The following is a 26,993-nucleotide window of genomic DNA, read 5'->3' on the forward strand; positions in this document are numbered from 1 at the left end:
AATGTGGGGTCGCAGAAAGGGGCCAAGTCCTGGGCTGGAGCATCCCTGCTACAGCGGCTGGTTCTGGAGCTGTGGTGGGAGCCGGGGCGAGGCTGCTGCAGCAGCACCAGCTCTTTGCCCTAGGGCAACGCAGCCGGGGTGCTGGGCACGTTGGGGTTGCCCCGGCGCGGGGGCAGCTCTGGCAGGAGCCGTTTGCTCTCCCTGCGGGAGGTTTTTGCTGAACTCACTAGAAATGGAAGCAAACCGAGTGAGCGGTCCTGGCTTTGATGTTCTGGGCTGTCCGGACAATGGGGATACAGCATCTGCACTGGGAGGGGGTTCCGGCGGTTCGGTGGGCAGGTAACCACCGAGCGGCGGCGGGGCCCGGCTCTCCTGAGCCGGCAGAGTCGCTTCTCCAACCACCAACCCCCCGTCCCCCGCAGGTGGGCTCCGCGGCGCAGTCGTTTCACACCCCTCCCCCCCCCACCAATTCCCGTCCCCAGAATGGCACCGGGCACCGGAGGGGCGCGAGGCAGCCGCACGTTTATTGAGGGCAGAGCAGGGCCCGGGGGGGGGGGGGGGGGGGGGCGCGCCCCGCTCGGTGTACCGGCGCCACCGTCACTCCTTGAACTTCCACTCCTGGCGGCACATGGGGCAGTGCTGCTGGACCTGCTGCGAGTTCAGCCACTTGAGGATGCAGTGCATGTGGAAGCAGTGCGAGCACTGTCCCCACACCAGCGGGCAGTCGTCCCCGGGCACCTTGCCTGCGGCGCGGAGAGCGCGTCAGCACGGTACGGTACGGTACGGTACGGTGCGGCCCGGCCCCCCCCCCCCCCCCCCCCCCCCCCCCCCCCCCCCCCGTGCACTCACAGTCGGGGCAGCAGCCGTTAAAGGCCATCCGGCAGATCCCGCAGTTCTCGTCGTTCGCCACCCACAGCCAGGACGCGACCCCGTGCCAGCTCCGCACGCGCACCCGCATCGCCACCGCCGGGGCCGCGCCTCCGCCCCTCAAACACCGCCTCTTCCGCTCCCGGCGGCGGCGCAGCGCGGCCGGAAGTGCAGGCCCCGGAGCGGAGCCGCCATCATGGCCGACAAGATGGACATGTCGCTGGACGATATCATTAAGCTCAACCGCAGCCAGCGCGGGGCCGGCCGGGGTGGCGGCCGGGGCGGCCGAGGCCGGGGCGGCGCCACCCGCGGGGGTGGGCCCGGCCGGGGCGGCGTGGGAGCCGTGCGAGCGGGAGGCGGCGGCCCCGTGCGGAACAGGCCGGTGATGGCCCGGGGCGGCGGCAGGAACCGGCCCGCGCCCTACAGTCGGGTACGGGACACGGCGGAGGCTGTGGGCGGCAGCGCGGCCGCCTGCGGGGCTCGGCGGCGGCGCGGGACGGGGAACCGGGCTGGGCCGTTGGCGAGGCGGGATGGGGCGGGCGGACAGCCCTTTGTCCGCTCCGTGCGGGGCGGGCAGCGGGGCCTGTGCCCGGCGGTGCCCCGGCGCCGGTCAGCGAGTACCGGTCTCTTTGCAGCCCAAGCAGCTCCCCGAGAAGTGGCAGCACGACCTGTTCGACAGCGGCTTCGGGGCGGGGGCCGGCGTGGAGACCGGCGGGAAGCTGCTCGTCTCGAATCTGGACTTCGGCGTCTCGGATGCGGACATCCAGGTGGGGGCTCGGGAGCGGCCCCGCGGGGGGTGTTCATGGGGGGTTTCATTCATAGCCTCGGGTTAGGGCACACCAGGCACCAGCGAGAGCGCCGCAGGTCCTGCCCCCTCCCTGCCCGGACAGGAGACCCCCGGGTGAGTTAATTCTGCATCGGTGGTGAGGTTTGTGCCACCAGCCCCCGTCCTGCAGCGGCTCTGGTGATCCTGAGGGGGTGTAGTTCAGAACAGCCGTTGTTGCCTGCAGGGCACTCATGGTGTTGTAGGGTCTCTGCCATGGCACAGGGGGGAAGGTGCTGCTGTTTTGCTGAATCCAGCCACAGTGGGAGAATTGACTATAAACTGTTCAAACTCGAGGTCTGTGTAGCTGCAGCGCTGCCAGAACTGTGCTGTGTGTACAGCCGCATGCTCCGGGTGTACAGGTCCTGGTTGTGTAGCTCTGCTGAGTGTTGAGGTGTTCCATGGGTGTACCTGGGAGGAGTTACCTGTGAGGGGGTACCTGTGATACCCACTGCGTTATCTTCTAGCCAAGTAACGTGCTGTGGTCGTGTCCCTTGTTTCAGCTGTGCTTTGGGTAAGAACCTGCTGGATTCTCCTGTGCTCTGTCTCCATACCATGGCATGGGGCTCCCCTGGTGGGGAGGGCACCGGCACCAGCAACACCCGCAAATACCGGGGCTATACTGGCTCCGTCATGCTGTGAAGCAGTTTCTTTTGGAATGGTTTCTGGTCCTCACATCCTGACCAGGGAAAGCAAGCAACTGCAACGGGCAGCTGCCTTTGTTGTCAGTTAATTCATTCGGTTGCTCTGTGTGCCAGTCTGGCTGTGCCTGGGGGATCAGAAGGGAGCTTTTTGAAGTCACCTCGTTAGTGGGTAATGCACTTAAAACCTGCCCTTTACCCCTGTATGTGCAGATTTGGTTTCCATAAGTGTGTTGCTCTGTGAAGTCACCTCAGTGTGACCAGCTCCTGCGCTTCCTGCAGCCGTTGAGATCTGCTTTTTCTGCCGCTGGCTCTGGCTGATGTGTGGATGAATTTCCACTTGGGGTTCTTTAGCAGCAAAGTTGATTTAATAGCTTTGCACCTATTTGTTGTTACTCATCCTATAACGGAGCCCTGCCTCAGGTGTATGATGGCTTGCTTTGTTCCTGTGTTAGTCATGTCAGTAACATGGTTCAGCAGGTGTACAGCAGGCAGGGGTGGCTGGAAGGAGCCTCAAATGTGCGGAGCTGTGCAGTTCAGACTGAACATGGCTCTGGGAAGCTGCTGACGAGTGCTGTGAAATGTTCACCTCTGGTGCATGAGCACAGGGAGGAACAGGCCCACAGCCCTGCTGGGCATGGTGTGCTGGGGAGGTGAAGGGCGTGTGGTGCTGCCGTGGTGGCTCCACAGTGGGTCCCACAGGAGGTGACTGCTCTGTTTGGGCCGTAACGGGACAGATATTGAGCTTTTAAGGCATGGGGTGCAGCGGAACCTTGCAGAGGTGACATGTCGCGTTGACATCTCAATGTAGCACCTGCAAAACAAAATCGATGGCTCCTTTGCTGTCTCTTCATTTCCATCCTTTGGGACAGCAAATGACATAGAAGTACAGACTGGTTTGGGTTGGAAGGGACCTTAAAGCTCATCCAGTTCCAGCCCCCTACCACAGGCAGGGACACCTTCCACTAGAGCAGGTTGCTCCAAGCCCCTGTGTCCAGCCTGGCCTTGAACACTGGGCACCCTGTGCCAGCACCTCAGCACCCTCATAGGGAAGAGCTTCTGCCTAAGAGTTCATCTCAGTCTCCCTTCTGTCAGTTTAAAACCATTCCCCTTATCCTGTCAGTACATGCTCTTATAAAATGAGATTTAGTTCAGTAGAGTATGTTCTTAATCTTAAATTTTGGGGTATATTCCTATGGGCTGTGCTTTTAAATTGCACCTGATCTGGTGAAGATTTAGACGGGGGAAGGAACTTCAGCACAATGAAACTGTGGCCATCTCTGTATGTGTTCATAGGCTTTTTTTCCTCTGTGACATGGGTCTGGATTATTTTTTTAGTCATCCTTTGAGTCAGCCTCTACTAAAGGAACCACCTTTCCCTTGGATCAGTGTCCCTTGAGCCTGCTCTGCTGCTGTGAACATGTGCCTCACACATGGTGAACTTGAAGTCCCTCTTGGCTTTGCCGCCTGTGGCACCTCCCTGGTGGGCTCATGCTCCCTCTTTCACTGGTGCTTTGCCTGAGTTGTCCATAATGATTTGAAAGGCACCTCTGGTGGTGTGTGTAGGGATGGGCTGGCACCATCCTGGGCTGCGCAGTGTTCGTGGCACTGACGGATGTCTCTGCTCTTCCCCTCTTTCTCAGGAGCTCTTTGCAGAGTTTGGAACCTTGAAAAAGGCAGCTGTGCACTATGACAGGTCTGGCCGCAGCCTTGGGACAGCGGACGTGCATTTCGAGAGGAAGGCAGATGCACTGAAGGCGATGAAGCAGTACAACGGTGTCCCCTTGGATGGTGAGTGCATGGCCGTGGCACCTGCCAGCATCTGCATCCCTCCTGCACGCCTCCTGCGTCCCTCCTGTACCCCCACACCCCACTCATATGCAGCCCCTGGGCCGCTCTTCCTGCAGGGCGCCCCATGAACATACAGCTGGTCACATCACAGATTGACACACAGAGAAGACCAGCACAGAGGTGAGTCTTGAGCACCCAGTGCAGGGCAGGAACCTTCCTGGGCCCTCTCCTGTGGAATCTCTGTGGGTTAACCACCACCCACTAAATCAGCTGCTTTTGAAAACTGGCAGTGTAAACAGAGGTGGCATGACCAGGAACCGCGGGGGTTCAGGATTTGGTGGTGGTGGCGGTAGCAGGCGAGGCACTCGTGGTGGAACCAGAGGGAGAGGCAGAGGAGCTGGAAGAACTTCCAAACAGCAGCTCTCCGCAGAGGAACTAGATGCACAGCTGGATGCTTACAATGCCAGGGTAAGTGCTTCCCACAGCATCTCCTCCTGGGAAATGTGGCAGCCCAGAGCTGGCAGGATGAGGTTTTCATAGAATCCCAGCCTAGTTTGTGTTGGAAGTGACATTACAGCTTATCCAGTTTCAACCCCCTGCCATAGGCAGGAATACCTTCCACTGGAGCAGCTTGCTCCAAGCCCCGTCCAGCCTGGCCTTGAATACTGCCACGGATGGAGTAGCCACAGCTTCTCTGGGCAGAGAACATTTTCCAGGTCCTGGGACTAAGACTAGCTCCCTCTAAAGCCAGGCAGTGCCTCGGTGCAGTTTTAGGCTCTCCTCTCCATAGCACTTGGGCAGCTGCTGTTGCTGGCAGCTGGGAAGCTGTTTGCAGGACAGCTGCAGTGAGCAGTAGCTGCAAACGAAACCCCCAGGGATAATGGGCTGTGAAAAGGGAAAGCAAAAGGCAAAAACAGATGAGTCTCTGCCTTGTGGGTGAATGTAGAGAACTGGGGTCGTGTGTGTGGTGTGGGAACTGGTGAAGTCCCCTTGAGAGTGCAGAGTGGGATGAGTGGAATTGCAGATGGTGGCTGGGAGGGGGAGGAGCAGCGCAGCAGCTCCCACTTGTGCCCTTCTGTTGTGGGGCAGCTGCTCCCTGGAGCTGCTGGTGCTGCCGTGCAGCAGCGCTGGGAGCTCCAGGGCCGGCAGGGATATGGGAGCTGCCTGTGCCCGCGGTGACGGCTGCTCTCATCTCCTCTCTTCCAGATGGACACCAGCTAAAGCGGCAGGCGCAGGGAGGATGTGGCTGTGGCTCCTGGCTCCCGGCGGGGCTGTGGCCACCACCTGGGGATGGGATTTGTTTTATTTTCGTTCTGGGATAGGTTTTAAACTCCTGTAAAGGTTTTTTTTAATTCCGAGCAGACCTGTTTTGTACCGAGTTATTTTTGGGATAAATTTTACTGTTGCTGTTGGGCCGAAGTGGCTTTTTCACCTCGGCCGCAATAAACTAGAACCGTGTCTAGAGCTGTGGCTGCGGCCCCCGCGCGCCTTCCCGCGCCCCGCCCCTTGCGCGTAGGCCCCGCCCCTTCCGTCCCGCGCGCCTTCCCGCGCCCCGCCCCGCGGCGCTCTGCTCCTCCGCCCCAACTCTATGGTCGGTCCTGCCGGCGCGCGCCAATTCCCCCGGGCCAATCAACGCGCCGGGCCGTGGCCGGAAGTGAGGCGAGGGGCTTGTATAACGGGAAGTGACGGGCGTGTCCCGGAAGTGCGGGGGCGCGCGGGCGGCTGGGCGGATCCCGCGGCGGTGTCAGCGCAGCGCGGTCGAGCGGTGCCGGTAGGACGGGGTGGGGAGGGGCGGGGCGGGGGATACCGGTACCGGGGAGGGGGGAGGGATCAGGCCGTGGGGCAGCGCCTCCGCCGCGTGGGATCGGGTGGGGCCGGGCTGGGCTGGGCTGGGCCGGGCAGCACCCGCTGTCCCGGCGGCGCGCAGGGTGCGGGCCCGGGGTCCCCAGTGCCCTTGTGCGACCTTCCGAGCGCCGCGGGAAGGCGCTGTCCCGGCTGGGCCGCTCCGGGGCGGGGCTCTTGGGGAGCGGGGCCGGGATGGGGAGTCGCGGCCCCGCGGGAGCAGGGTCTGCTCCGGGCCGCCCCCCGGGGTTCCGCTGCTGGGCGGGGGGAGCCGGGACGCGGACGTTCGTTTGCCTTGAACAGGTTTTCCATAAATAGTTTGTAGTCATAAAATGAGGAACTCGGGAGGTTCCTTCCGTTCCTTCCGTGCCCGGGCAATGAGCCCGTTTGTCCCCGCGGTGCCGCAGGTTAAAGCAGCGGGAGCAGCCCCGTGCTCGGTTCCTCCTGGGGGAATCGGCCTCTCCGGCCTCCGCAGCCGGGCCAGGACGGCGGCGGCTGCTGCGGCCCCGCGGCCGCTTCGCAGCAGGTCTGGAAGTTGTAACTTCCTTTCACTGAGAGAGGAGCTCCCAGTCACGTGAAGGGGACGAATTGTTGCCTTGAGGGTTCGGGCAGTGGCCGCCCTGCTGCTGCTCTGCCCGCCCCGGTGCTCCTGTTCTCCCTTAGCGGAGATGGTTTCGCTGCCGTGCTCCGTTGTACAGACGGGCCACGAGCCGGTGGTGTCCGCGCTGCAGCCGTTACCCCGGTGCGTGTTTGCACCCTGGGGACAGGGATGGAGCATTCACACGGGGAACTCTCTGCTCAGTCTGGTGTTGCTCTTGACAGCTCCTGCCTTGCAGGTGCACTGCGGAGCAGGGCTCTGCCACCAGCAAAAGGGAAAACTAAACCAAAGCACTACATGTCCCAGCTGCTGAGTGCCCGGGGGGCAGCAGCCGGTCCCAGCATCCTTTACCCCAGTGCTGGGAGGGGATTCAGGAGTTCCACAGGATGCTCCCACACAGTGACTGGTGCAGCGGTGTTATCTGCGTGTCCTCTTGGAGCACAGATTCCTGGGTGGTGTCAGAGGCAGCGCTCACCTTGGGAAGCGTCAGCAGGTCCCACCCAGCTCCTCACCTGCTGCTGCTTTGAGGGTATCTGAGCCCCATTTATTCCTGGTCCCTCCTCCATGTTGCCGCTGTGTGCAGGGTGGCAGCGCAGCCTGGGCTGGGTTCCACAGCTCGGGCTGCTTGACCCTGCAGTGCCACAACGGCTGGGATAAGCAAACAGATCGGGTGCAATCCACTGGAAATGAACAGAAACGGCTCTGCACTGAATTCCAGCCGAGCAGCTGCCTGAGCTTCCCCTGCGCTGCGGGAAGGAGGAAGGCTGGGATGCGGGATTGGCACTTCTTGTGTCCGAGGCTGCCCCGTGGCCTGCGGACATCCGGAGCCATTGGCTCATGAGGAGGCTCGGACTGACCCGGCTCCCAGCGGTGGTGCGGGCTCTGGTCCTGGGCTGAGGCCGCTGTTCATGGCTGCAGAGAGGCAGGGCTGGTCCCCGCAGTTTTCCTCTTGGGCAGGAGATGGGGCTCTCGCATTCGCTGCTGCCGGCTCCTGGCTCCTGCGCCGTAATGCCGAGAGAATCCGTGAGGAACGGCTGGGCTGCCAGAAGCGGCGGAGGCAGGGGCGATTCGGCCTCTTGCTGTCTTCCGCAGGCTTCTGTGGCACCCGGCTCAGCTCAGAGGTGCCTCTTGCAGAGCACCAGAGGCACCAGCTCCAATGTTCAGCCACTTGGCCGAGCCTCAGGAGCCAGAGAACCACCATGCAGGGCCCCTGAGCGTCTCCTTGGTGTCAGGAGGAGCTGGCGAGGAATATCCTTCCAAACACGCTGAGGCTTGAGGCTGAGGTCCAAGAGCCAGCAGGGCCTGGGGCAGGTCAGCAGCATGTGGAAAGGCTTTCCCTAAGGAGCTGAGCTCTTGGCAGGGCTGTGGGGCACATCCCTCTCTTCCATGTTGGTGCCCTTGTGGGGCAGTTCTGTTCTCTCCCAGCAGTGCAGTGGCTGCTCGTTCACCCCCACAGGCTCTGGTTTGCTGACCTGAGCTGTAATAACAGCTTTGTCCCAGAGGCTGAAGGTTGAGGCCAAGGCCCTGATGATGGTTGTGATGTGCTGAGTTCTCTGCCATCTCAGAGCTGGTTCCCACCATTGCTGCTCCTGAGGAAGCATGATGGAAGAGCCAGACTGGTGTTCCTGTCTCCAGGGCTTCCTCAGGGAGCTGCACCCTGGCCTGGCCTGAGCTGCTGTTGATACAGGGCTTTGTGTTGGTCTGAAGGGCTGTTTTCTGTCCCTAATGGGTTTCCATTGTCTTAGATATCCTGTGAGGACCTGGGTGGTTATTGAGGAACCCATGGAGGGGGGTGGTTGTGTCTTGAGCTCTGGATCACAGGGTGAAGGCTGGAGGTGCAGGAATGCAACCAAAGAGCTGGGCCCGTGGGGTGTTGGGTTTGGGGGTTGTTCTGTGCCCTTTGTGGCACGGTTATTGCTAAATACCTGTGGTGGGAGGGGTTACCCCAACGGAGCTGCTGTGCAGGAGGAAGCTGTTGCTGGACTGTTACACCCGAGGTTGGTTATGGATGAGCAGTGGTTCTGGGTGAGACCAAAGTGTGCATTTCTCAGCCCCGCAGGGCAGGACACTGGAGCTGCTCTTTCAGCTGCCAGAAAGCAGCACTCACGCCATGGCTGCTCCTGTGTGAGCATCATCCAGACTTGTGCCAAGCCCCTGTGATGACCCCATGATGTGTCACACCAGCCCCCACCTTTGGTGATAAACCTTACTCAAGCTTTAATACCCAGAAATACCAGTTGCATCCATTGCAAGTGTCCTGCCCCCAGACACACCAGGAGGCTGCCAGCCCAGGACAAGCCTGTTCTCAGGTCTAACAGTGGGCAAGGGGCAGGAAAGGAGCCCCAGGAGCTGGGATGTGCCTCACCCCAGAACTGGAGAATTTGGATCTTTTCAGTTGGAAAAGACCTTTAGGACCATCAAGTCCAACCATTAACCGGCAGTGCCAAGGCCACCACTAAACCTTGTCCCGAAGTGCCACATCTACACATCTTTCAAATACTTTCAGGGATGGTGACTCAACCACTTCCCCGGGCAGCCTGTTCAGTGCTTGATAACACTTTTAGGGAAGAAGTATTTCCCAATACCAGCCCTAAACCTCCCCTGGTGCAACTTGAGGCCATTTCCTCTTGTTCTGTCACTTGTTACTTGGGAGAAGAGACCAACCCCACCTCCCTACAACCTCCTTTTTGGTAGTTGTAGGAATGAGAAGGTCCCCCTGAGCACCTCAATGTCTCTCTTTTAGTGAGGAGCCCAGAGCTGAACACAGGATTCAAGGTGCAGCCTCACCAGTGCCCAGCACAGAGGGACAGTCCCTGCCCTGGCCCTGCTTGCACTGGTGCTGACACAGGCCAGGATGCTTGTGGCCTTTCTGGCCACCCAGGCACGAGCTGGCTCTTACTCAGCTGCTGTTGACCAGCACTGCCAGGCCCTTTCCAGTGGGCAGCTTTGCAGCTGCTGTTCCCCAAGCCTGGAATTGTGTGGGGCTGTTGTGACCCAAGTGCAGGACCCAGCACTGAGCCTTGCTGCCCTCAGCCCCTCAATCCAACATCCTGGCAGATGGGCTGGTCCCAGTTCTCCCACTGCCTTTCCTTTCTCCTGTGTTTGCTGACACATCAGCTGTAGCCTTCTCTTCTGCAGAGATGTGCAGAATTTCACCTCCTGTGGCTCATTCCCTCCTTTGCCATCCCCAGCAAAACAGGCAGGATATTTATGGCAAAACAAGCGAGTGGGGTCGGGGAGCAGCTCCGGTGTGACAGTCACTGCAGGTGCGGGGAGAGGCGGCTGTGCCTGGGGTGTAGGTCACACATCTGCCTGTGTTCAGGTGCACTCTGTGTGTTGTGCTCATACCAAATGTTGCAGTTCTTGATCCGTGTGGAGGCCAGATGCTGCAGCAGCAGGTGCAGCCCTGTGGTCTGTTGTGAGTTGTTTGTTGGCACGTTGCTCCAGGCAGGAATACTGAACGGGTGCGGGAATGCCAGATAATGGCAGAAACACCTGGATCTGTCAGCAGGTCACTGGTTTTGTTTGCACAGGCTCCAAAACTGTCACTGGAAGTGTTTTAAGACTTCCGAGGGTCCAGGCTGACATTTGCTGTTGGTGCCGCTGGGCTCAGAGCCCGCGGGAGCACCAGGAACCTCCATGGGTGCCGCTGCCTTGTGCAGTTCTTTACCTGGGTGCTGGCATTGCCCCCGGCACCCGCAGCCGGTGATTCCTGGTGGGAGCCTCCACAGCCGAGCCAAGCACTGCGGTTTCGATGTGTTCCCTGCTCCATTGGAGACACGGAGCTTCGGGAAGGGCCGAGCGGGGGATGCGCCGGGCAGGAGCCTCTCGCTGCTGCCTTGGCACCCAGCTTGGAGCAGCTCCGAGGCACAAGCTGTGAGCTCCGGGCTGCAGCAGAGGCTCCCAGCACTTGTGCCAGTGTTGGGGCAGGGCTGTTCCCAGCTGGAATTGTACGTTGTAAAGAGCAGAACTGAACTGGAGTTGTTCTGGGCTCAGGTTTGCTACGAGATTACCTGCTTATCTCGTGGAGCAGCGCATCTTCTCTACGGCTTTGCGTGTTTACTTGTTCCAGCTCATGAGTAAAGCATCGAGGTTGAATTTTCCCCTCTCTCTGTGGGCTGAACATGGGCTGAACATGAGCCCTGGACTGGAGGAGCCTGCAGCGGCTGCACCAGGGCCCTTGGCAGGGCTATGTCCCTGCAGTCACGGTGCTGAGGAGGCCTGGCTGGAGCAGGTGGGTGCAGTTTCACTTCTCCTCCCCACTGCAGTGTACGTGGTGTGTGTGAGGATGGCAGAGCAGGAGCCCACAGCCGAGCAGCTGGCCCAGATCGCAGCTGAAAACGAGGAGGACGAACACTCTGTCAACTACAAGCCCCCTGCCCAGAAGAGCATCCAGGAGATCCAGGAGCTGGACAAGGATGACGAGAGCCTGCGCAAGTACAAGGAGGCGCTGCTTGGTGCCGTCACTGTGAGCGCAGGTGAGCCGAGGATGTGGCTGTGCCTCGCTCAAGCTGCAGCTCCATCAGTCACCTCCTGCCTCTTCCCTGCTCCCAGCCAGGAGCATAAAGATGTGTCCGTGCTCCCTGGGCTGATCTCCAGCCCTTGGAATAAGGTGCAGGAACTGCAGGTGTCACACTGCCCTTAGAGGGGGCTGCTCATGGGGCACTGTGGGCTGGCCCCACACAGTGGGGACCCTGGCCAAGGGGGACATTCTTCTCACTGGTTTTCCTGCTCTTTCTAGAAGAGCCCTGGTGGAAAAGGGTTTGTGTTGGCTGGTTTTAAGGAAGGGTGTTTAACAGCCTTTGCACTTGTCTTCTAGATCCCAATGCTCCAAATGTAGTGGTGACCAAACTGACTCTGGTCTGCACGACTGCCCCGGGCCCTCTGGAGCTGGACCTGACAGGTGAGCCAGGGAAGAATTCCAGCCCTTCCCACGGGAGAGCCACTTGGAGCAGAGCCTGCGGAAGCCACTCCCTGTCAGGAATGCCTGTGCTGCAGGCATGAAGGGTTTGTTCCACAAGGCCAGGCTGGGGCCTCCGCAGCCTTGTGCTGAGCAGCCATCCCACACCAAGGGCCATTGCCTGCTCCTGCAGATACTGTCCTCAACACCCCATAGCTCAATACAGAAGTACCCTGAGCAACCCTCTCCCTTCTCTGTAGGTGACCTGGAGAGCTACAGGAGGCAAGCATTTGTGCTGAAGGAGGGTGTGGAATACCGGATAAAAATCTCCTTTCGGGTAAGAGCTGAGGTCTGAGAACAGAAGAATGAATGAACGCTGGGATGCTGCAATCCCAGAGGGATTGTCTGACCCCCCAAAAAGGGGGTGATGGGAGAAGCAGTCTCCTGCTGTGGTGGGGTGGGCCATGTGCTGAGGAGGACTGAGCCTCCATCTTAGTGGAAGATGTCGCTGCCTGGGGCAAGGGGTTGGAACTGGATGAGCTTTAAGGTCCCTTCCAACCCAGACCAGGCTGGGGTTCTGTGGATGTCTGCACAGTCCTTGCTTGTCTCCCTGCAGGTTAACAGGGAGATCGTGTCAGGGTTGAAGTACATTCAGCACACGTTCCGGAAAGGAGTGAAGAGTAAGTGCTGCTCCGAGGCGGGTGCTGCTCATGAGGGGTTCTGCTCCGTCTGCTGGGGGGGCAGCCAGTCCCAGGCACCACAGGGTGATGTGTGAATGCTCCCGGTCTGTGCGGGGCAGCAGCACCCACAGCACCCGGTTGGACACGCTCCTGCCCGGGGAGCAGCTTGGTGCTGGCGGAGGGGGTCGCTCCCTGCAGCAGGAGCTGTTCCTGGAGCAGAGCTATGGATGTGGGTGACTCTTCAGTCCTCACAGCTTCGCTATGGCCTGTAGCTGTGACAGGCCTTGCATCTGCTTTAGCCTTGCCCCAGGTGCAGGGGAGGCTCTAAACCAGGCGCTGTGCTCCACTCTTGTCTTCCTGTAGTTGACAAGACCGAATACATGGTTGGCAGCTATGGCCCTCGAGCAGAGGAATACGAGTTTCTGACCCCCATGGAAGAAGCCCCTAAGGGCATGCTGGCCCGGGGCAACTACAATGTCAAATCCAAGTTCACAGATGATGATAAGACTGACCACCTGTCCTGGGAGTGGAACCTGACCATCAAGAAGGAGTGGAAGGACTAGCCCTTCCTGAGGCCAAACCCCAGAGCGCGTGAATCAGACAGTGGCTACCGTAGAAATTCCCCCCTGTACCAAAGTGCTGACATTGGATCCCTCCTCCCTTCCCCCCACCCCGTTATGATTTGACCAGAGCTCAGTTTTGTATTGTGCCCCCTCCCCAGAGAATCACTGAGTGCATTGACCAAACCCTGCTGTCTGCATCTGGTCTCCAGCTGCCCGGCCTGGGCCGTGCTGCTGGGGCAGGGCTGGCCCCCTTCCTGCTTCCCACCTGCCCATATCCCAGTAGGTGCTGGAGGGGAGACACCTGTGCCCTCATAGCTCCTGTGCTTGGCCTCCTGTGCACAGCTCAGGGTAGCTACTGCCTCCAGTAGCTGAAGGACTTTGATGCCAGGCCGCTCCTGACCCTGTGTGTTGGCTCAAGTCATGCCCAGCCTGCCCCTCCACCCTGCTGGTGGCTGGGAGCTCTGGCAGCTTCATTTGTGGATGTTCCCTGTAACCATGATGCCTTAATGTGTAACATGGATCCTCTAGGGAGGGGGCCCTGCCCCTGTTACACTTTTAATCATGTCCCCTGGTTTTGGCATGGCGCTCATCTCGGTCACGCCCCTCATGGGTTATTAGGTAAGAGTCACAACTTCCCGCTTTGCTGCTGGTCCTTCCTCACTCGAGATGGGACATCTCCAGAGGGAGGGTGGTGGGTGACAAGGGCACGGGAGGCACCGGCTCTGCCATCACTCGCATCCCTTCCCGTCCCCTCACACCCCGGCAGCCGCAGCAACTGCGAGCACTGAGGTTCCAGGCCAACGCCCACCCTCCTGCCGGCTCTGGGCTGGGGATGGACTCGGCTGTTTCTGCAGCTGCTCCTGACACGATCAACCAAGAGCTTGTGATGGACAAGCTCCAAAGCGGTTAATGCCTTATGTATCTGTTCTGCCTTTACAACGTGTGCCTGGCCTGGCGGCAGTTATTGCCTTCACACTCCGATGCCGCAGTGGTGCCCGGGGCTGCGCTGCCAGTGCCTGGGGCAGAGGAGCCCTTTGGGACCCCTGGGCTGGACAGGCCCGTTCCCGCTCTGCAGCCACCTCTTGGGATCCAACCACACTGAGGCTGTATTAGAACCGGGACCAAGTACATGTGGCTTTCTCGTAGCTACGTCTCTGCCTCTAACTCCCCCCTGCCCTGCCCCTAGAGAGGTTTTTGTTCATTTGATTTGGTGCAATTGTCTGTAAGTCCTAGACCCGGGTTAACAGGTTTGGAATCATCGTCTGCTTCTCCTTTTATGACAGTTAAATAAAACCTTTGAACTGACTGCCCACCATGCTCTGCTTCTGCTCTGGGGCTGGGGGTGGGATTCTGCCAATGCCCAGGGCAGGAGATGGTCCTGGAGATGGGCTTGGGGAGTGTGAAACGGGACCAGGGAGAGGCCCTGCTGTGGCACGAGGAGGGCGTGGGGCAGCGGCACCTCCGGGGCGGTGTGTGCTGAGCCCCGGCTCCCGGGACATTCCTGCACGCCCCAAGGAACGGAGTGACCGGAGCGGGAGGCAAAAGTCCGCAGGTGTTTGCGGTCGGGATAAGGGAAGTGCAGGCAGGAAAAGCTCTTTATGAGCCCTGCAGCGCTCGGAGGAAGCGGCCGCTGCTTGTGCGAGCCTCGGGGCCGGCCCCGGGAGAGCAGCTGCAGCCGAAGGGCACGGCCCGGGCCGGGAGCCGCGGCAGGGCCGAGGCACGGCCGGAGCGGACCGGATGTACCGGTACCGCGCACAGAGCGCGCCCCCGTCCCGGCCCCGCCCCCGCCGCAGCGGGGCCCGCGCGCTCCCGGTGGGTCCGGCCCCGCCCCCCGCGCGCCGTGACGCGCCCCGCGGCGGCACGTGCCGCGCGGCTTTCCCGCAGGAAGCGCCGCCTTTCACTTCCGGGTCGGGTCAACCGGCGGCGGCCTCGGGCCAGTCAGAATCCACCACGCGCGCCTGGCTGTGCGCAGGCGCAGTGCGCGTCGCGGGGCCGCCCCAGTGCCACGTTCGAGGGCGCACGGCCGCGCGAGGCGGCAGCGCCGACCAACCGCGGGTGACGCAGCGCGGGCAGCAGCCAATGGCGGCTCGTGGGCGGGGAGCGCGGCCGGCAGCCAACCCGCGGCGGCGGGCGGGGGGCGTGTCCAGCAGGCCGACCAATAGGAGCCGCGCAACGGCCGGATCTGGCGCGCTGGGCCAATGGCGGGCGGCGGCGGCCGGGGAGGTGGCTTTATAAGGCGGAGGCGGTGCCGCGAGCGCACGTCCTGGCCCGGCCCGTTCCGACCCCGCCGCCGCCATCAGCGCCATGGCGCGGCTGTGTGCGCTCGCGGCCCTGCTCTGCCTCCTGCCGCCGTGTGCCCGCTCCGCTGCCCCCGAGGAGGAGGACGGGGTCCTCGTGCTGCGCGCGGACAGCTTCGAGCAGGCGCTGGCGGAGCACCGGTACCTGCTCGTCGAGTTCTGTGAGCGCTGGGACGGGGGGGGGGGGCACTGCCCGGGCGGGGGCTCTGGGGCCGCATTGTCCGGGTTGGAGGAGGGGCCTGGGTGGGGGGGCCGCGGGGAGCGGGGGGACCCTTCCCCGGAGCGGGACCCGCCGGCGCTGACGCCGCGTCCCGCAGACGCGCCGTGGTGCGGGCACTGCAAAGCGCTGGCGCCCGAGTACGCGAAAGCGGCGGCGAAGCTGAAGGAGGAGGGCTCGGAGATCCGGCTGGCCAAGGTGGACGCCACGGAGGAGGCGGAGCTGGCGCAGCAGTTCGGCGTGCGCGGGTACCCCACCATCAAGTTCTTCAGGAACGGCGACAAGGCCGCTCCCAAGGAGTACACGGGTGAGCCGGGAGCAGAGGGCAGCAACGTGGCGCTGGGTCCGTGTCCCGGCCCCGTGCCCCCAAGAGCACTGCTGTGCCCAGATAAGGTCCACTGGGGCTGAGCGGTGGCCGTGCTCAGCAGGTGCTGTTCTGGGGCGGTGGGAATGGGGCTGCTGCTGCAGGCTCCTGTGCTGGGGCTGGGGATATCCCTCATGTGAGGTGCAGCAGATGGATAAGCTTTGTGTAGGAAAGCGGAGCAACCCAAGCCTGGGTTGTGGCTTAGTTTGGCTTTACTTAAACAATGAAGCTTCCAGAACTGCAACAAAAGCTCAAGTGGTTGGGAAAAGGAACCAGGGATGTAAACTAGAGGTGTGAGGAAGATCAAGAGCAGCAGAATCCAGCTAAACCAAACCTTGTGCTCAGCCATGAGCTGACACCTGAGTACTGGTTTGGAAAGGGAAAGGTGAACCACTCACATGGAAAGCCTGCTCCTGTTGGAGTGTGGTCATACTGGTCAAAGTTTAAGAGCATGCTTGGCCTGGAAGCAAGGGAAGGATGGATTCCAGGGGGCCCCTTGTACTTTGCCTTACCTGCTGGGGATCAGCATAATCGCTCTGGGAGTGAAAGGGAGAAAGTGGTGTAAACGCTGCCTTGGTTCTGCTGATGCCGGGGTGGGGGTCAGAGAGAGCCGGGTGGTGCAGAAGTGAGCGGGTGCTCCTGTCCCCACAGCTGGCCGGGAAGCCGATGACATCGTCAGTTGGCTGAAGAAACGCACGGGCCCGGCCGCAGCCACACTGAGCGATGCTGCTGCCGCTGAGGCGCTGGTGGAGTCCAGTGACGTGGTTGTGATCGGCTTCTTCAAGGTAGGGTTTGTGCTTCCATCCGGGAAGCTATTGCCTGGGCCCCAGAGCGGAGGGAGGCTCTCCCTGTGCTGTGCTGCCCTGCCCTACTTGATCTTCCAGTTCTCTGGCAGGTGAGCCCTGGGATCTCTGTGCTGTGCTTTGGTGTGTCCCATGTGAAACACCTCTCTCTGTTCTCCAGGATTCAGCATCAGAGGCTGCAAAGGAGTTCTTGCTGGCAGCTGAGGCTGTGGATGACATTCCTTTTGGGATTTCCTCCAGTGCTGATGTCTTCACCAAGTATGAGCTTAGCAAGGATGGCGTGGTCCTCTTCAAGAAGGTACTGGTTGGTGCAGAGTAGGAGCACCACTCTTGAGTCTTCTGCCTCTTCTTACCTTCTCTAATTAGTCAGATGAATCCATATCAGTCTGGCTGTTTCCAAGCCTCAGAGCTGGGCAGGGGCAGAGGAGTGGAGCCTTCAGTCAGCAGAGAGAAGCCTCAGCAGCTCCTGGCCTTCCTGAAGCTGCTGGGCTCTGGGTCCAAGCTGTTGCTTCACTCGAGCCGTTGTTTCTCGGCTGTGGCTGCAGTGCAGTAAGAGCACAATCTTTAGAATACTGGTGGCTGTAGGCAGTGGTCTCCAGCAGAACAGCACTGAGCTGCTCCATGTTCACCTGTGGCTTAGCAAAGCTGCTTTAAGTTGTACTCGAGATCGACCTCTGCTGTAGGCAGTCGAAGCTGCATCCAGGAGTTCTGTGTCTGGCAGCGCTGTGGGTTCTGTGGGAAGTGAGTGATTCCAATGGAGTTCCTAAGAGGATTTACAGCTCCAGCTGACTTAGGCTGGGGCGGTTGGATTACGTGCAGGGGGATCTGGCCATCTATAGAGTCAGAAATAAACTTACTCATGCCTTTTACTATCAAAATCCAAACCACTTGGATGAATTTCTAGCTTGGAGAAGACAAGTAGATGTTTCTTAGACTTTGTGGTACCACGCACATGGCTGCAGTGGGCAGGGTAAAGCTGCTTTGGCTTCAGACTTAATAAATCTCATCAGGCATTGTTCTGACCAGTTTGATGTAAGACAGGCTGAAGAGTTGAATAAATTCCTGTCACTCTTTGTTCAGCTAAAGTAGCATGCTTGATTCCAATACACCTGAATTTGCACTTATGGTGCTAGAAGCTTGCAGACTTCAGCTCTCAGACAGGGGCCCCTAAGATTAGTGTGGCTGAGGGGGCAAGTGAATGACCTGCTGTGGGGTTCAGAACACCAGGGCTTTGCAGCTCAGAGAGTTGGGGTGAAGGGAACAGCATTTGGTTCCTGGCTGACTCACTGCCTTTATCATGCTCTTACGTGTAGCTTTCTGTAAGTGACCTCCCTGCATGCTCCATTCATGGCCAGCACTGGGCTGAGACTGCTGCTTGCAGAGCTTCTCATCCTTGGCTTGCAGGTGCATTTGGAATGAAAAGCAGTTCTGTACCTGGCATCTCTGTCAGGTGTGTGGGGAGTGGGAGGACCTGTGGTCCAAAGGGCAGTTCAGGAGCTGCTGGGTCACTGCAGGAGTGCTCTGCTCAGTGTGGAGAAGATGAGATGTGGATGCTGCCTCCCTGGTCCTGTTTTGGTGCCATGTCATGAGAACTGTCAGATAAGTCTGTCACATTAAAGGGGTCTTTACCCCAGTAAGGGGTATTCCACCCCAAACGAAGGTGGAAACGAGCACCAATTCTGACAATACCAGGGCATAAGAAATAGTTATTCTGCCTCCAGTTCTGTGTTTGGACTCTGGCAGCTGGTCACGTTTGGATTGGCATTCTCCTCTTGCTCCCTGTGGAAGCTGTGCAGACTTGCAAAGACCCTTGAACAAGTGCTGAATGTCGCCTTAGCACCTTCAGAATACTCTGAAGTGTTTACAGAGTTGATCTCCAGTGTGGAGGGTGTTGTTCAGCCTCAGCTGACACTGCTCTGCTTCCTCCAGCAGGAGGTTACCTGAGCCCAGGCTCTCACTGTGCCAGTACCTCAGTGCTGCCCAGGCACGGGACTGCCCAGGCACGGGACTACCCTGTCCCTGCACATCCTCCTTAACCTTGATGGGCCTTCACAGCTGCTCCCTGTTTGGGCTGCCAGGGAGCTTCCGAGAACCCTACCCAGGGCTGCAGGTGATGTCCTGCTCTAACCTGGGCCCTGGCACCTCTCCTGGCCCGTGTTAAACAGGTGTCCTTGTCTCTAACAGCAGACTGGAACAACCCTGCAGAGCTGAGTCAGTGCTGCTCTGGGCAGTGACCATGGGCTCAGCTGTCACACTTCCCATAGCACTGGTTCAAATGTGTGTCTGCTCTGGCATGGCTGATTCCTGCTGCAGAAGCTGCCTGTGCTCTGGGAGCTGCTCACTGTGGAGCATCTACCTGATGTCTTCACAAAGCTGAGGCTCAAGTCCTTGGACCTGTTTCAGATGTTGCTGCGTGACTGTGCAGAACAGCGCCAAGATTAAGCTGTCTTGTAGCTGCTCACTTTCTGCTGCTGGGGGGTGGTCTAAGGCTTTGCTTGACAGCAAGATTTATACTGTGATCCAGATGTTATGTGAACATGTGGTGATCTTGTTAAGAGCCAGAAGTCTGCTCTGAGCAAGTGCAGCTGAGATCTGCTGGGGCAGTGACTCTGGTGTGATCCGTGTTGGATCTGAAGTGTTCTAATGCAAGAATTTCTGGTTTTGCAGTTTGATGAAGGCCGCAACAACTTTGAAGGGGATCTCACGAAAGATAATTTGCTGAACTTCATCAAGTCCAATTCATTGCCTCTGGTCATAGAGTTCACTGAACAGGTTGGTCTCTAGATACATGGTAAGGCCTCTTCCCATTGCTACCATGTGAACATACCAAAGCTTAAATTGCAGATTGTGTCGTATCTTGGAGCTGACACTAGTCTGGGGTTATGGAGGAGTGTGGAGAACACAAGGGAGTGGAGTCAAAGCTTCTGTTCAAAGTCTTCCTTTAATCTGGAGGCTCCTATGGCCTGGTCAGAATAGCAGAGCCAAGCTGGTCTTGACACCAGTTTGCCTCTTCCAGAAATAAAGTTTGTTTTCTGTTCCTCAGACTGCTCCTAAAATCTTTGGAGGGGAGATCAAGACTCACATCCTGCTGTTCCTGCCAAAAAGTGTGTCTGACTATCAGGAGAAGCTTGACAACTTCAAGAGTGCAGCTGGGAACTTCAAAGGGAAGGTAAGATGGGTTTCTTGCATTATGAGTAAAGCTGCCACCTCCTGCAGAGGAGTGCAGCACTGTCTGTTGCTATCTGTTTCACAGTTGTGGAGCAGGACTTGTAGCAGCTCTCACTCTACCTGTGCCTCATGGTGAAGGTGACTGAGTCAGTGGCTTGCACAACTGCTGAGGCAATAGCAATCAAATCTAGACTTTTCTTCTCATGGATGTAAATCAGACCCAGCCCTTAAATCAGGGCCAGGCTTTGCCCATACTGCAGCTCCAATGTTTGCTCTGGCAGGGTGCCCTCTTCATGGGCTTGGAGAAGAAAGAGGGGCCAGTTCAGCCACTACCTGTAGGAGTGTGTGTGTACTGTGTTGTTAGCCAAGAGGTGCTCGTCTTCACCAACTGCCTTTGACTTTTTCCTCCAAAGATCCTCTTCATCTTCATAGACAGTGACCACAGCGACAACCAGAGGATTTTGGAGTTCTTTGGCCTGAAGAAGGAAGAATGTCCAGCTGTGCGCCTGATCACCCTGGAGGAGGAGATGACCAAATACAAACCCGACTCAGATGACCTCACAGCTGACAAGATCAGAGAGTTCTGCAATAAGTTCCTGGAGGGCAAAATCAAGGTAAGGAAGAGAAGTGCTGCTGGCAAAACTACCAGGGCATGAAGGCTGCAGGACAGGGAGCTGGCACCCGAGTGCAGTCAGAGCTGCCAGCAGTCTGGAAGGTGTGAACTTGTGCAGTCCAGTTCAGAGCTTTCAGCTCTCATCTCCGGAAGAGGCTTTGTGCAGCTCATGCCAGAGGTGACTGGTGAAACTCGGTCCTGTGGGAATGGCAGCAATATTCCTTCCTTCCTATGGAGCTCAGTGGCAGTTCTCTGCACAGCAGCACCTGATATTCCCACTGGCTCAGGATGGGGAGGAGACTTTATGTAAGAGAAGAGGAAGTGACTGCTTCAGTGCTTGCTCACAGCCTGTGATTGGGGTGCTTAGGTGGGTGGTTAAGCTCCGGGTTGCCAGGATGATTGCGTGTGCATTCCGGTAGCTGTGTGGCTATCTCTGAATTTCACTTCTTATTCCAGCCGCACCTGATGAGTCAGGATCTTCCTGATGACTGGGACAAGCAGCCTGTCAAAGTTCTAGTTGGGAAGAACTTTGAAGAAGTTGCTTTTGATGAGAATAAGAATGTCTTTGTGGAGTTCTGTGAGTATCTTTCAGCAGCTGATTCCAAGTAACTGGCATGAAAGGAGTGCCAAAATTCCCCATGACCAGGATTAGGGAGGAAGCACCCTACAGGATCTAAGCCACAAAGGGGGTGCCCTGGCTGAAAAGATATGTGTGAACTGTGTGGGCACTTGGGGGGGCTGGTGGTCACTCATTAGGCTGCTGGTGCTAACTGGGTTTCTGTAATTAACAGATGCCCCCTGGTGTGGTCACTGTAAGCAGCTGGCTCCGATCTGGGACAAGCTGGGAGAGACCTACAGGGATCATGAGAACATTGTCATTGCCAAGATGGATTCAACAGCCAATGAAGTGGAGGCAGTGAAAATCCACAGCTTCCCCACACTCAAGTTCTTCCCTGCAGGCTCTGGCAGAAATGTAAGGAGGCAGCTGACCAGGGTGGTGTAATGAGGGAGCACCAGGAATGCTTAGCTGCCTGCTGGAGCTGGCTTGGATGAGCCTTTGGGAGGCCTCTTCACTCTGTCAGGATAGAACACATCAAGTCTACAGGACGTCAGAGACCCTGTGTGGGAGCTGGGCTGTAGGAAGGAGTTTGGTGAGGGTGGGAATGGGGAAAAGAGGGAGCATAGAGGATGGTGTGCTCATCTGCAGGCTATTCTTTCCTCGCAGTGATCTCTGAAGTCTAGTGCCTGAGCTGTTTTCCTTCGTCTCATATGGGTGAAGGTGAATTTTTAAATTCCCTTTTGCTTGGCATGTTGACTTTTGCTCAGAGAGAGAATTCTCCTCCCCAGGGCTGTGGTTCTGTAGGTGCCCATAACCATTATCCTGATGTTTTTCCCTGTGTAGGTAATTGACTACAATGGGGAGAGGACGCTGGAAGGCTTCAAGAAATTCTTGGAGAGTGGAGGTCAGGATGGGGCAGCAGCTGATGATGTGAGTAATGTGAATGTGGTGGTAATTCCTGGCCTTCAGAACAGGGATTGTTGGTCAGACCTGGTGCTGGGCTTCTGTCCTCTGTCCCAGATAAGGTTCTGGGTGGTTCTGTGGCAGGAAAGTTATTGTTAGTTATCACCTGCATCAGATTTTCAGTTGTAGCCTGGCTGTCAGTGGCTCGTAAATGACACCTCTCATTGGCAGCACTTCAGTTGGGTGTGAAATAAATGCTTTTCAGAAGCCTAAACAAATGTGTGGAAACAGTTGGTAAAGCTGTAAATGTTCACAGGCTGTCCCTGGCTGTTGTGCAAACTGCTGGACTACTTCGGGGACTTGTTCTTTACTGCGAAGTCCTGGTCAGCACTTGAAACTTGAGCAGTAGGATGCACATTACATGTCCTGTGTATCTAGGGTTGAGGCTGTTACAAGTGAGCTACCAGCTTCCAGGGGGTTCTAATACTTAATGTCCCAAATTCAGAGCTCTTGGTGGAAGTCTCTGGGTGTTTAACATGGCAGCAGAGAACAGTGAACAGAGCAGATGTACTGTTCTAGGATCTGCCTAGTGCACCAGAAACCAGCAGCTGTCTGTTACCTGTTACAGGATCTGGAGGACCTGGAGACGGATGAAGAAACAGACCTTGAAGAAGGTGATGATGAAGAGCAGAAAATGCAGAAGGATGAATTGTAAACAGAAGACTGATCGACATCACCCAAAAAATCAGACACTAAATTGGCTGCTATTATGCAGCCCAGCGAGTCAGAACCATTGAGATTTAAAGCAGAAGGTGAATGACTGAAAATCCAGGGATTGGCTTTTAAAGTAACACTTTCCCCTCACTTGTCTGTACACTTGACTCTTTTCTGTTTGGCTTTTGAGAAGGGATCTGTCACCAGGGAGCCAGCCCTGCTGTGCTCCTCCTTAGTGGGATGTACTTTTTTGTACACAGCTTTTGCTTGAAGTATTCTTCTGGGTAGAAGCTGATTGAAGCCGCAGCACGAGCTCAGTGGCTCAGCATCCTGGAGCTTTGCCACTAACATCTCCCAGGAAAGCTTTTTTTTCCTTTCCTCTTGTTTCTTTTAAAACTACAGCCTGCAGCTGATTTCTGCACCTGGCAGGGTCCTTAATGCTCTCAGCAGCTCTTCCCTGGAATTGGCCTTCAGTGTAGGTAGGCAAGAGGCAGTAGGCTGATGGCAGCCTGGTGAGAGGTGTATATGCAGGTGCTTCTCTTCATGCTGGCCAGATGTTTCCTTTCCCTTCTGCTTTAAGACACTTGGAGATGACTATTCTGATCACCTGGAAGGGTGGAATACTGTGCACTGGCTGTGGCAGGCTCTGGGGTGGAGGTGAGTGCTCGCCAGTGCAGGCGAGACCTGGTTCTGTTGCCATCCTTTGATCAAATGCAAGACTTTGCAATTACTTTCCATGCATTACTTGGAGGGGGTCGACAGGTGGGTGGTGTGGGAGGGTCTGATGAGCCAGATCAAACAGGACACTTGCAATTATTGGGGTTTGGGGAGGAACTTGAATAGGGGAGAGCCTCAGAGGCCTGAGCTGCATCAGGCTGGTTCTTAGCGTTCTGCTACAATAACATTGGAATTCAATTTGTTGGCCAAATAAAGTTGAGATTTTAATACTACTCTGTCTTGTTTGGAATATGGCATGAGTGTTACCTGAGCTTGCCCTATAGGAGGATCAGATCCTTGAGGGACTCTGCCTGAGCAGTGTGAGGCTGTTTGCTTTCTCAAAACTCTACCCATGGTTTTGAGAGAAAGGGCACTTCCAAACACTTCCAGTGTTGCAGGTGCCTTCTGGTGACAACCTAAAGCCACTTGTATTGTGTCATCTGTAAAGGGGAAAAGCTTCAGGCTGGCCATGTCCTGTCCAGGTTAGACCTGTTCTATTAGCAGTGATCAGACAGGGGCTTGGGCCAGCTGGCCCTCACTGCTCCTGAGCAGTTACTCAAGGACTCTGCCTATGGGGGGACCTGGGGCTGCCTGCAGCAGTGCTGCTCAGGCTCACATGACCCGTGAGCTGCGCTGCTATTTCCAAGCCAGTCACTTACTGCTGGAAATATTTTTGTATGGAAATATGCTATAAATGTCAGAGGGGAGGGCAGGGTGAGGCTGGAGGGCAACACGTGAGGATACTGGTGTGTGCCACTGAAGGTGGGTACTTGGGGTGATAGGAGTATGTTCCATGTGTGTCTGCAGCTGCAGCCTTCTGTGGCTTCCTGGAGCAGGGCCCTGGCATGGTCTGCAAAGGCCTTTGGCACAGCAGAACCAGGGCTGGGGCTGAGGAGGGGCTCTTCTCATGCACTGAGGCCTCTCTTGGTAGAGCAGGACTTTGTCAGTCACCTTGTGTACACAGCTAATTGCTGTTCCAAGAAAGGAGACTAAAAGCAGTTCGCTCAGTCTGTTAGTGTTCTGTCTACAGTAACCTTGAGCAGGGATGCTCAGCGCAGAGATCGATGCGTTCACCAGCAGATAAACAAGTGCAGGCAGTTCTCTGGTGTGTGCCTGAGCTGCTGCAGTGCCAGAATGGGAGCTCTGGCACTCCTGACACACCTGCCTGGACAAGCCCATCGGCACAAACCAGAGCACCATGTGCTTGTGTATCTGAAATGACCAAACTGTGATGGGGAAAAGCACAGGAGAGCAGTTGCTTGAACCCTTGGTGGATCTGAAAGACTCTGTGATAGATGCCTTAGACAGCTACAGCTGGAGGGTAACGAATGCAGAAGTGTCTGGTGGTGGTGCTGTTCTTCAGCTATTTTCAGGCAGTACTACAGCAGCCTGCCCTCGTATTAAGTAGGACATTGAATGCTGTGGACTGCCATCATGGGCTTCTGGTTCTGCACCTGCATCAGGAGTACTGTCAGCACTGCTGTGCTCCAACATGCTGGTGTTGATCCTTGGTAGCTGTATGCTGCCTCACTGCCGTGCTCGGCAGCACAGCTCATTCTACTCCTTTTGACATGTCTGACGCAACTACAGGAAAGTGACTTAGCTCTGAATGTATTTGGCACCACAGCTTTGACACGTCCACTGGTTCCCCTCATTTGTGCTTGTGCCTTTTCTCTGGCACACGTGTCTGTGGGTGAGGGCTTTCTGCTGGGAAGTTCTGGTTTTGGGCCCTTGGTGCCTCCTCGGAGAAGCTTTCCATGCAAAAGCCAGAGCAGGTCTGACCCCTTGGATGGGGACATGGACAGGTGGGTGGTAAGATGAGACACCCACTTCTGCCGAAACACGACTGCTGGCCCGGGCAGCTCGATTACAAAGTGTGGCAAAGAGCATGAGCTGTATGTCCTCAAAATAGCTTGTGGGAGCCTTTATAACACAGCACTGGGGCAGAAACATCAGTCCTGGGCCAAGGGCCTGTGGGAAGCGCATGTGCTTACTGCTGCCTCCTGCATCCTGCATGGGAGCATAGGGAGAGCCTCACAACAAGGGAGACCCAACCCACTGGGGACACGAGACGCGTGTGAGGGACCACAGCAGTGCAGCTGCCATCACATCACTGGTGAGGAGGGACCCAACGCAGAAGAGGAAAAGCAGCACTTGGAGGGCAGCGAGCGGCAGGACCAAGCACTGAGCAACGTGCACCTCCTCTCCCTCCACAGTGCCTGAAGGCTGCTGCCAGCATGAAGGACTATTACCCTGTGTCAATGCCGCGGTACAGTCGGTATAGGCAGAGACTGAGAGCCGCACGCACTGTGCACTTCCCCAATGACATCGTCTTTCAGGACCACATCAGGGAGGGGGACCTGGAGCAGGTGGGCAGGTTCATACGTGCCAGGAAGGTGACACTGGACACGATCTACCCCTCCGGTGAGTGCTGCCAGGGCTGGCAGAGCTGGAATGTGCAGTGGCACATAGGGAGCTGTGTGGCTAAAGCTAGGATGTGGCCACCATCAGCAGGGTGATGGGTTGGAACTGAGTTGTTTTCCTCCCCAGTAAGGAGCAGTGCCTCAACATTGCTAAGCAGGGCCCAAGAGAGGCCCATGCTAGTGCCCAAAAATCCTACCCAGCAGCATGGCCATTCCCTGAGGGAAGGGGGGAGTTCAACCCCTGTGTCCCTTTAAGGAATGCTAGGGACCTACAGTGTGGTGGGACCTAGGCAAGCAGCAGTGGGCACAGGCTTGTCTGAGGAGCCCTACATGGGACCATGGGGCTCCTGCCTTCCATCCTCTCTGGAGCATGTGTTCCTGCTCTGTTTCTCACAAACACCATCCTTTCTACACATGTGGGTCTGTGGACTCGCAGCAGGTCTGTCTGTGGGAAGGCATTGTGCTGTGTTTGCACCCAGCCTCACTAGCAACTGTTCATGGCATACTGTGATCCACAATGCATGGTCCAGAACGCAGGTTTGTCCCTTTCTTGTGCTTGGCTTTGGCTTCTGCTGTCACATGGCCATGGAGATAGGGTCTCAAATGACCTCGAGCTTCCTCCTGTCCATGCTGATTGCTTCAGCACTTGCTCCATGAGAAGCTTCCAAAACTTGGACAGCACAGAACCCTACACACATCCCATGTTCAGTGTGAGTCCCGGCCGGAACCTGGGGCTGGTTGCTGGCCTGGGGCTTCTGCAGGAAGGGGCATTTCCTCCTCCCTGGATCTGTCCTACCTGCCCCAGTGCAGAGGTGGGTGCTACCCCAGCTTGGGTAGGGCGTTCATGCTGTGGAAGGGGAACAGGAACCAGTGACAGCTCCTCCTGCTTCCCCAGTCTCTTTCTTTCCCCAGAGTCACCTCCTTGATAACACAGGTTTGCTGCCCCAGACCTTCCCGAGCTATGGACACTTGTAAGCTCAGCACTAAGCCTCCTGCCCCGGTCCAGGGCTAACAAACCCTCTCCTTCCAGGCATGGCAGCCCTCCACGAAGCTGTGCTCACCGGGAACCTGGCCTGTGTCAAGCTCCTGGTTAAATACGGCGCCGACATCCACCAGAGAGACGAGAACGGGTGGACGCCCCTGCACATGGCCTGCAGCGACGGCTACGCCGACATCGCCAGGTGAGGAGGGAGCTCCTCGCTGGGCCCGGCACAGCCTCGGGCACCAGACCGGCAGCGGCGGAGCTGCAGTGAGCTCCGGCGCCTCCTCCTGGGGGCTGTCCGGTGTCGGCGCTGCACAGGGGCCTGCCGGGGCCCTCGGGATGGCCCCGGGCTCAGACCCCGTCTCCTGCAGGTACCTCATCTCTCTCGGGGCCAGCCCGGAGGCCACGACCCACAGCGGCGAGAAGCCCTCGGACCTCATCGACCCCGAGTACCAGGACCTGGTGGAGCTCTTCGGGGCCACCACGATGGGCTGAGGCGGAGCAGAGCGGGGCTGCGCCGGGGCCGGG

At 57.7% G+C, this 26,993-nt stretch overlaps 5 protein-coding genes across 5 annotated transcripts; 4 read left to right on the forward strand and 1 right to left on the reverse strand.

Moving 5' to 3' along the window:
• Positions 1-562: 562 nt before the first annotated feature.
• Positions 563-992, reverse strand: ANAPC11 (anaphase promoting complex subunit 11). The gene is made up of 2 exons (XM_034067927.1): positions 850-992; positions 563-743 (listed from the first exon to the last, which is right to left on the reverse strand). Exons 1-2 carry the CDS (start codon positions 956-958, stop codon positions 598-600), a joined length of 255 nt encoding a protein of 84 aa, XP_033923818.1. The 5' UTR covers positions 959-992; the 3' UTR covers positions 563-597.
• A 30-nt stretch (positions 993-1,022) lies between these two features.
• Positions 1,023-5,587, forward strand: ALYREF (Aly/REF export factor). Its single transcript, XM_034067926.1, has 6 exons — positions 1,023-1,297; positions 1,503-1,634; positions 3,975-4,122; positions 4,239-4,302; positions 4,413-4,590; positions 5,329-5,587. Exons 1-6 carry the CDS (start codon positions 1,064-1,066, stop codon positions 5,341-5,343), a joined length of 771 nt encoding a protein of 256 aa, XP_033923817.1. The 5' UTR covers positions 1,023-1,063; the 3' UTR covers positions 5,344-5,587.
• A 155-nt stretch (positions 5,588-5,742) lies between these two features.
• On the forward strand, positions 5,743-14,015 carry ARHGDIA (Rho GDP dissociation inhibitor alpha). Its single transcript, XM_034067489.1, has 6 exons — positions 5,743-5,893; positions 10,831-11,040; positions 11,382-11,465; positions 11,723-11,799; positions 12,079-12,142; positions 12,506-14,015. Exons 2-6 carry the CDS (start codon positions 10,851-10,853, stop codon positions 12,703-12,705), a joined length of 615 nt encoding a protein of 204 aa, XP_033923380.1. The 5' UTR covers positions 5,743-5,893; positions 10,831-10,850; the 3' UTR covers positions 12,706-14,015.
• A 943-nt stretch (positions 14,016-14,958) lies between these two features.
• Positions 14,959-23,293, forward strand: P4HB (prolyl 4-hydroxylase subunit beta). Its single transcript, XM_034067490.1, has 11 exons — positions 14,959-15,163; positions 15,320-15,526; positions 16,235-16,368; positions 16,547-16,684; positions 19,054-19,158; positions 19,430-19,555; positions 19,968-20,168; positions 20,624-20,744; positions 20,959-21,140; positions 21,570-21,656; positions 22,258-23,293. The coding sequence occupies exons 1-11, from the start codon at positions 15,010-15,012 to the stop codon at positions 22,342-22,344; spliced, it is 1,542 nt and encodes a 513-aa protein (XP_033923381.1). The 5' UTR covers positions 14,959-15,009; the 3' UTR covers positions 22,345-23,293.
• A 2,004-nt stretch (positions 23,294-25,297) lies between these two features.
• Positions 25,298-26,971, forward strand: PPP1R27 (protein phosphatase 1 regulatory subunit 27). Its single transcript, XM_034067862.1, has 3 exons — positions 25,298-25,484; positions 26,514-26,664; positions 26,837-26,971. The coding sequence occupies exons 1-3, from the start codon at positions 25,298-25,300 to the stop codon at positions 26,958-26,960; spliced, it is 462 nt and encodes a 153-aa protein (XP_033923753.1). The 3' UTR covers positions 26,961-26,971.
• The last annotated feature ends 22 nt before the right edge of the window (positions 26,972-26,993 follow it).

The sequence above is a fragment of the Melopsittacus undulatus genome, chromosome 11, assembly GCF_012275295.1.
Source record: "Melopsittacus undulatus isolate bMelUnd1 chromosome 11, bMelUnd1.mat.Z, whole genome shotgun sequence".
Taxonomy (NCBI): domain Eukaryota; kingdom Metazoa; phylum Chordata; class Aves; order Psittaciformes; family Psittaculidae; genus Melopsittacus; species Melopsittacus undulatus.

What these genes read in the sequence shown, in the direction of transcription:
- ANAPC11 (XM_034067927.1), bottom strand. Translation starts at nt 958, where the DNA reads ATGCGGGTGCGCGTGCGGAGCTGGCACGGGGTCGCGTCCTGGCTGTGG. An exon ending in TAACGGCTGCTGCCCCGACT is followed by an intron (nt 744 to 849) that starts GTGAGTGCACGG and finishes TCCGCGCCGCAG; the next exon opens with GCAAGGTGCCCGGGGACGAC.
- ALYREF (XM_034067926.1), top strand. Translation starts at nt 1,064, where the DNA reads ATGGCCGACAAGATGGACATGTCGCTGGACGATATCATTAAGCTCAAC. An exon ending in GGCCCGCGCCCTACAGTCGG is followed by an intron (nt 1,298 to 1,502) that starts GTACGGGACACG and finishes GTCTCTTTGCAG; the next exon opens with CCCAAGCAGCTCCCCGAGAA. An exon ending in CAACGGTGTCCCCTTGGATG is followed by an intron (nt 4,123 to 4,238) that starts GTGAGTGCATGG and finishes CTCTTCCTGCAG; the next exon opens with GGCGCCCCATGAACATACAG.
- ARHGDIA (XM_034067489.1), top strand. Translation starts at nt 10,851, where the DNA reads ATGGCAGAGCAGGAGCCCACAGCCGAGCAGCTGGCCCAGATCGCAGCT. An exon ending in TGCCGTCACTGTGAGCGCAG is followed by an intron (nt 11,041 to 11,381) that starts GTGAGCCGAGGA and finishes CTTGTCTTCTAG; the next exon opens with ATCCCAATGCTCCAAATGTA. An exon ending in GTTCCGGAAAGGAGTGAAGA is followed by an intron (nt 12,143 to 12,505) that starts GTAAGTGCTGCT and finishes GTCTTCCTGTAG; the next exon opens with TTGACAAGACCGAATACATG.
- P4HB (XM_034067490.1), top strand. Translation starts at nt 15,010, where the DNA reads ATGGCGCGGCTGTGTGCGCTCGCGGCCCTGCTCTGCCTCCTGCCGCCG. An exon ending in TTGTGATCGGCTTCTTCAAG is followed by an intron (nt 16,369 to 16,546) that starts GTAGGGTTTGTG and finishes TCTGTTCTCCAG; the next exon opens with GATTCAGCATCAGAGGCTGC. An exon ending in TCCTGGAGGGCAAAATCAAG is followed by an intron (nt 20,169 to 20,623) that starts GTAAGGAAGAGA and finishes TTCTTATTCCAG; the next exon opens with CCGCACCTGATGAGTCAGGA.
- PPP1R27 (XM_034067862.1), top strand. Translation starts at nt 25,298, where the DNA reads ATGAAGGACTATTACCCTGTGTCAATGCCGCGGTACAGTCGGTATAGG. An exon ending in GGACACGATCTACCCCTCCG is followed by an intron (nt 25,485 to 26,513) that starts GTGAGTGCTGCC and finishes CTCTCCTTCCAG; the next exon opens with GCATGGCAGCCCTCCACGAA. An exon ending in GGCTACGCCGACATCGCCAG is followed by an intron (nt 26,665 to 26,836) that starts GTGAGGAGGGAG and finishes CGTCTCCTGCAG; the next exon opens with GTACCTCATCTCTCTCGGGG.